This window comes from Aulonocara stuartgranti, assembly GCF_965226115.1.
Source record: "Aulonocara stuartgranti genome assembly, chromosome: 18".
NCBI classification, from domain to species: Eukaryota; Metazoa; Chordata; class Actinopteri; order Cichliformes; family Cichlidae; genus Aulonocara; species Aulonocara stuartgranti.
This window is the reverse complement of record NC_138954.1, coordinates 28,955,719-28,963,198: the sequence shown is the minus strand read 5'-3', so window position 1 is coordinate 28,963,198 and position 7,480 is coordinate 28,955,719. Positions and strand designations below refer to the sequence as shown.

The window sequence follows — 7,480 nt, the reverse complement described above, 5'->3', positions numbered from 1 at the left end:
TGTGGTTGTGTTTCACTACAATTTCATTAGAGATCTGTGGAAATGTTCCATTGGGCCGTACAAGCGTTTGGAGTGGAAACTGATTTTGTGGGGTTTTTTTTATTGTTGTTGTTGTAAAATCATGCATGTGAGACTGGGGAAGTGGGGTGGGCAAATTAGAAAAAAGCAGACTTCTTTCATAAAAAAGACACATTTATGCCATCAATAACAGAGTCCTCAGAATACTCATGGATTATGTAATTTACTGTAGTACAATCAAAGCCTTGTGGTGTTAATCAGTTCTTTTGTGTCGCCGCGTGTTTGTGTGTGAATCTTTGTAAACATACCAACACTCAACTACAAAATAGCTGGGGGGGATGGGAGGGGGGGCGAAGAACTGAGAGGGTTCGGGGGAGGGGGGGGGGGGATCATATCCCTAAACCATTTAAATTTTTCACAATGTCTGTTTTTCCTCGTGGGCTGAGAGGAGGAAGAATCTTTTGCAGGATTTAAATGATTCATCATTTTCATTTGGAATGGAGTAGCAAGCTGAATAATTCACTTTTTCTGCCACTGCAGATGGAATAAAAAGCAACAGTTTCTGTACAATCATCTCACTTCCAAGACCATTTCTCTCTCTATACATCCTTGCCGCCCATTCCCTTTATAGTCAAACATCACTTTCTCCCCCTCCCCTGTGTCTTATCCTACTTTCTAAACTTCGTTGTTAAGTGTTTTTCCCTGCCTCGTCGTCCTGAAAGCTAATGTTGCGGCATTACGCAGCATTAGTCATCAGTCTCATCTCAAAAATTGTCTCTGGGTATTTCGATTTCCCCCTGCCACTCTCTTTTGCTCCATCTCTGTTAAATATGCACGCGTACGGCACGCGCTCGGTTGCGCACGTGTTCTCACGCACTTTTCACTGACTTTTCTCGCACACAAACACGCAGACACTGGGATCAGATCGGCGCACCAGACGTCTTCCTTCTCGCCTCCTGCTGTTTCTCATTCCATACGTGAGAGCTGAATTTAATCGAGTCTTGGATGTTTGAGTTGTTTTTCTCTGTCCAAAGCGTTTAACAAATTGTTGCTGCCCCGAGCAGAAGCAGGCTCTGCATTGTCTCAGTATCTGTGCTCAACCATATCAGCGTTTCAACACTTATTGCTATAAATTACATCAATCACTCCCTCCCCTGCCCTCGCATTCTCCATCCTCCCTAGGCTCATTTTTCTCTGTCTCTTTTTATTACTTTGCCTCTTCATCTTTCTCCCCTTTAACTTCTCTTCACATTATTCGAACTCAAGTTGCCTTTTCATCATCCTTCTTTTCCTCCCCTCTCTCTTACCCCCTTTTGCCCCTATTTGTTTCATTTATATCCTTCCTCAATCTTTCCCCTCTTCTCCAGCCCGCACTCCATCTTTTTTCACTTTCTTCTCAGGCTCCTCATTCATTTCTTTCTCTTTTTTGGCACCCTCGTCAACCTTTTCCTTATCTTCCCTCTCTTTCTCCCTGTCTTTGAAGAGCTGGGCTAATTTCTGGAATTGGGGACCCCACTCTTCCAGCCCTGCCCCCCAATCCTCCTTCTCTGAATCCTTCTCCCCTTCGCTCTCCAGTGAGCTGAGGGATCCAGCCCTGGACCCTGTTCCCTCCAGCCCATACACCTGCACAGAGTCGTATGGCGGCTGTGAGGGATCAAAGGTGACCTGGGCAAGGCGCAGACGTAGGAACTCACCCACTCGCAGTGCCAAGGAGGGACCCCCGTGCCCTGGTCCCCCTCTGGCTGCATCCATTCCCGGAACCCAGTTGGCCCCAAAGCCCATCACACTGCCATATGTTGCCCGAGGCTGCCCGGGGAAGGGCAAAAGCTGAGGGGTCATATCCCTCCTGCCCAAAACATACCCTCCCATACCTACTCGATCGCGCCAGTCCCCAATAAAGCCAGGTGCTTCTGGGTAGACAGATGGAGTCCCGGTCAGTGATACTCCTCCACTTTCTCTGTCTGGCCTTGCCACCACAAAGTTGCTTCCCATCTCCAGTCCTCCTCTCCCCAGAGTGCCAGCGTAGTCCCTCTGCCCAGATACTTCCCCCTGCAGGACAGTGGCATAGTTGCGTCCACTGGCAGGTGGTTGTTGTTGTCCATCAGTGGAGGTGGTCCCATTTCCATTTCCACCTCCACCTCCTCCTCCACTCCCCCCTCCTCCTCCTCCTCCTCCTCCTCCTCCACCAGAGTCAGATTCAGCCAGACTGCCACATGTGCGTTTGGGGGACATGCCGGTACGAGAGGCCCTGCGTCCTGCCATGGGGAGGGTAGCCGAGTCACACACCCAGCCTCCTACGCCGTGACCCTGACCAATCAGGGAGCCGGATCGGGTCATGACAAGGTTGTGCTCCCTGGGCAATGTCTCCGACTGCACCTGGAGGGAATGTAGGCGAGCACGAGTGGTTTCAGTTCGGGGCTGGGGTTGGGTGTTAGGTTTGGTTACAGTAACATAAAATGGGATGAGACAATTTGCCCAAGGAGGAAGGGGAAATTTAATAACAGGTATATTAAACGTAGAAAGATAAGGAAAAGTGATGACATATTGCCCACGTGAAGGAAAAAAACAGGAGATGATGATGATGATAAAAAGTGATTCACGTGAAGGAGAGACAGACAGACAGACAGTGAGCAGAGGAGAGCGGAGGGAAAGCAGAGTTGGAAGAAGACATAGACATTAATTGATCACTAGAATGAGCTAACACTGCACTGTGATAGGGAGATGGAAAGGGAAGAGATAGAGAGATAAAATATTTGAAAATTAAATAAAGCTAGGGCCAAGGAGCCGTGCCATGGCCCTAATAAATGAAAGCATAAGAACAAAAAGTAAGAATAAAGCAGGATATGATGTGCTGATAATGTCTTTATTGTCATCATCCCCCAACAACGTCCAGGACATTTCTGTGACTGTGCAGAGACTAAAAGTGTGGCAGTGCTTTAATCACTGCAGTAGTTCAGTATATTAGTTTGATTTCAAAACCTTATAATGATTTTATATTTGCTTAATGACTTTCTCACGTTTTCGTATGCGTATTTAATTGAATAATTAAGTCATTGATTCAGCTTTAATGATGTCTTCAATGTGGCCATCTACTGCTAATTGACTAATTTATTCAGTTATAATTAACGATTCACGGCAACGGCTACCGCTTTTTACATCTTATTGAAATATTTATCCCCCCATCAACCTATGTTTTAAGCTGTGTTGCAGAATGAGTTCCTGTGCTGCCATTCAACACAAATATGCAAGTGTGCGTTTGAATGATGTAGATGTAAGGACATCAAAATTCTACCAAACAGGAATCTTGGGTTCTCTGGGCATCACTGCTAAATAGTGGCATTATGTTTGAGACCCTAGTGTCCTTCATCGTCTCTCCGTTTCTCTTGCACATTTATTTAAGCTCATGTGTGTTTAGCATGCGTTTAGTGTGAAGCTCACTGTCATCCTTACCCAGTCCACATTTTGACTGAGGTTAACTTTGTCCTCACTGCTCCCTTCTGTACAGTTGCTTGCGGTTCCTGTTCCTCCTCCTCTGTCGTGGCTGTCGCTGGTTCTCGGTGTCCCTCCATCGGACGTGCTCACCCCGCTCTGGGGTGCGGTCCCGTCGCGGCTTTCCGTCCGACTCCCCGTTCGACTTCCTGTGCTGAGATCCGTTGGAGCTATGTACACCGCCCCAGACTCCATCGGCCCGACCACGGCCCCTTGGTTCTGGATAACCAGGGAATGGTCTGGCTGGCCTCCAGGAAAGCGGTACGCCAGCTCCGCCAAGCTTGGCTCGAACGTTCCTCCTGGGGCGCGACGGAGAATGGGTAACGTGTGACTGCTGTAGCAGAGACGACCGTAAAGGGGTCCTGCTGGTCCTGAGTAGTTGTGATCCACACCTGGATTCTGAGCCCAGCTATAAGTGCGAGATTTGTCTTGAGCACGATGTGAGTAACGACTGCAAGACAAAAAAAGGGCATATGATTGGGCTAAATCTGAACATGTTATGCCTGTTTTTGAATACTGCTTGCTGCTCAGGAAATATCTTTGGTCATTTTTTAAACAGTTTTTTCTTTTAAACCACGACTTGTGGTTTTGTGTTGCACTCTATATTCACACTGCAAGATATTCTGCTGAGACATTTGTCCACCTTGGGGTGGGAAAAAATAACCAGGTGAGAAATATGAAGGGTGTACTGTGTGATTTTGTTTGGACTGAAAACTTGTGATTCCATGGATGGAATTTCAAAAGAAAAAAAAAAAGTGATCCAGTGCAGCTACAGCCAAAATAACCTCTGTTTTAATACAACGTTTCTTTCATAATGAACGCTCCAAATCTTACAGTTCACTCCAAGAAGAACAAGCTACAGCAGCGCTCGACTCAACTATGCGCTCCTTTGTTACATGGCGCCAACAGAAATTAGAAATTAAAAGTCTCACAGAGGTAGTTAATATTGCAGGAATATTGCACTGGATTGCATTAGATTTAGACAGTTTTTCATGTTGCTGTGTCCACCTCCAAAAACTGTGAGAAGCAATTTTCGATCAACTAAAAGCAGCCTTTGTACTTGTTTATGGCCTCTCCATATGGCTTGCATGAATCCGGGAGCTAATTATTAGTCCAAAGGCAATAACAATGTTTCACAGGAACATCAAAGTGGGTGCAAACAACTCTCTGATGTAGCAGAACATAAATGAGTTTTAGCAAAATGAGCACAACAAAGTGGCCTCCTAGGACTGCCAGGCTTGATAGCCTTCTGTTTGAGTGTTTTGATTGGTGGCTGATTATGACCTGGGAGTTGTGGCTTAAACAGTTACTTAAGTGGATCAGTTAAGAGCTGGACTGCGACGAATGGTTTCACTCTGAAGGCGTAAATAATATTTTCTTTTCAGCATGTAATGAAAGGTCCGCTGTGATGGTTTGATTAAATTAAAAACAGACCCATTTATATATATATGCATCACCACATGCAAACAAACCCTCCCACACACCCCTCCGCCTGCTTACACGTTCCTGCTGTCCAGCGTGCGATAGCCGCGTGAGCGCGAGCTGTGCGGGGCACTCTGCAGGGCGGCAATGTCGAAGGCAGCTGTGTCGGCCTCACCTCCGCCCTCGTCGTCATACGTTATGATGTTCTCGCGTACGTCGTCCTCCTCCAGCGGTGACAGCGAGTCGCGCTTCTGACGCCGCAGCGACAATGACAGGGCACTCACCGCTGCCGAGGGGTGGCAACGGGAATAACGGATATTGAGGCATAGGAGAGAAATTGGAAAAAGAGTGATGAACAAGGGAGAAGGGGGGGGGGGGCAGAAGTCACAGGGGAAATAAAGGAAAGGAGGAAGAGATGTGTGTGTGTGAGCAAGGGAGAAAAACTCAAGCAGACAAAGAGGTGAAACACACAGAGACAAAACGAATACAGAGAGTCCTTGGGTTAGAGGGCTGGTATATCATATCAGCAGACTGCATGCCTCCACTAGGTAATTGACTTTGAGCTCCAGCCAGCCAAATGGATGCTTTATTGTCCCATGACTCCATGACTCTTATTGCATATTCCCAATATCGAGAGCTAAATTTCACCCTGGACTGTGGCAACGAACCAAATGATGCCTTTGTGACTTTTAACAGGTTTGCAAACACAACATTAGCATTGGGCAGTAGAATCAGCCTTCCCATACCCACTGACATCAAACTCTGGGAACAGTGGCTTTTTTTTTTTTTTCCATTTCAATTTTCCAGGGGAAAGGCACAGACGCAGGTCTAGATTAGGTTCCTGCACTAGGATCGAGTTGGTAGAAAAACAGATATTGGACACCTATGATAATAGCTTTAGTATGCTTATTAAGTGGGGGAAATCCTATTCTTGCATGTGCTGAACTTTCTGGATGCAAATAGGGAGAAAATGAGAACCAAGCTGAAAAGTAAATTTAAAAAAAAGTGCATAAATATTCAGGAAGGCACCCGATCCAAATAAGACCTCAGTCAGAAATCAGAGACAAGAAGAATTGAGCATCCGGTTAAAGTTGCTGCTGGTACACCTGTGGAAGGTGACACCTTTACCAATAATTTCTCTCATTATTGGCTTTCCAGTTCATTTGTACATTTCAAGGATGCAATTTTTTTTTCCACTCCAATGTAGAATTTCTGAGTGGACAAGTTGATCAACTCTCTGAATTTGGACCCTCACAGGTTACTAGAAGGCTAGTTAGTTGATCGACTGACATTGCCCATATTTTTTTCTTAATATATTCCACTCACTCGCTCTTAGACAGCTCTCCCTATCATTTGGACAAACTGCTTTGGTATTTATAGAAATCCAAACCGTGCTGAATCTGCTCGGGTGCTTATTTATATTTGCAGTGTATGATTTGATTTAACAAACACTAATGTGTTTGTGTTTCCATACGGCTGTATCGCAGGAGGTTAAGCTGCCGCGGTAAGTAAATCTACAGCCTTAATATAGTTGGAGGCCACATTATTTGATTTCTATGGAACTAATTCAATGATCCCTAAATGGAGTGGGAAAACTCTAACCTTTTATAACAGTTTGAGGAATAACCTTTATAGCGTGGTGTGTGTATATTTATCTGTTAAAGACAGCCTCTATCCACAGGGCAAAGTTGCCAAATGGCTCAATGGCTACCTCGTGTAAACCCCGCTCCTTTTTAATAACTGATGGAGGTGATGACAGAGGTTCTTTAAGGACGTTTGGCATTCTGTGGAAGGCCCTGTTATTATAGTGTTTAGAAATAGAAAAAGCAGAATTATACTCCCGCCCACGATCATGCCATTATCACTTAGCGAACTAAATTCTTAACTCCACTAAATCCACTGAGCACGATCACCTTCACGCCATGTCGCGTCTCCCACTTGATTGAACTGGCCCCTTCCAGAATGATAATGCCTTTATCAACAAGGCACGAGTGATTTCAACAGACTCAATAGAAATGACAATGATGCTGGCTATCAGCCAGTCTCCTCAGCAACTAGGCATTATCCAATTGAGCATTTGAGTTTCTGCAAAGGTGGCTGTGACATTTTATTATGCTGCTATCAAAAACCGAAGGGCCCAGATAATCACTCAAAATTGTTATTTTAGCTGTGATTAGAGCTGACCTTGCCAAGGGAAATAACTGGACCAAAATTGCGAGGAAAAGCAAACCTGTATCGAGCAGCTGTGACTAAGAGAAATATTTACGCTGCTGCTTTCATTATTTTCATATGCAGATTAAGCATCCAGGGATGTAGTTGAAGGTACACAAGCCCTAAACGCTATTTACTCAACTTTCTATTTGTAGAATGGCATTAAATGCATTTCTAGGGAGTAAATATTTATGATATAACTTCATATTATATCATAATGTACATAACACTAAGTGCTGTTATAAAAGCCATCATGTAAGTTATATAAACAAGGGCCTTTCACCATTTTACTTTATCTTTTGGCATTATCTTAAGCCAAGCCCAGATTTAATCTCTCTCA

At 44.9% G+C, this 7,480-nt stretch overlaps 1 protein-coding gene across 3 annotated transcripts in view; it reads right to left on the bottom strand.

The window, feature by feature from the left end:
• Nucleotides 1-407: 407 nt before the first annotated feature.
• cdh24b (cadherin 24, type 2b) overlaps nucleotides 408-7,480 on the bottom strand; it is a 160,695-nt gene continuing 153,622 nt past the window's right edge. Inside the window, exons 12-14 of one of the 3 annotated variants that reach the window (XM_082512993.1) lie at nucleotides 5,008-5,215; nucleotides 3,469-3,958; nucleotides 408-2,436 (exon numbers count right to left, since the gene is read on the bottom strand). In XM_082512993.1, the coding sequence (XP_082369119.1) occupies nucleotides 1,363-2,436; nucleotides 3,469-3,958; nucleotides 5,008-5,215 (1,772 nt within the window). In that variant the 3' untranslated portion in view covers nucleotides 408-1,362. Of the gene's footprint in view, nucleotides 2,437-2,460; nucleotides 2,727-3,468; nucleotides 3,959-5,007; nucleotides 5,216-7,480 lie in introns of those variants that run through there. The other 2 variants (XM_082512994.1, XM_082512995.1) reach the window with 2 other exon arrangements.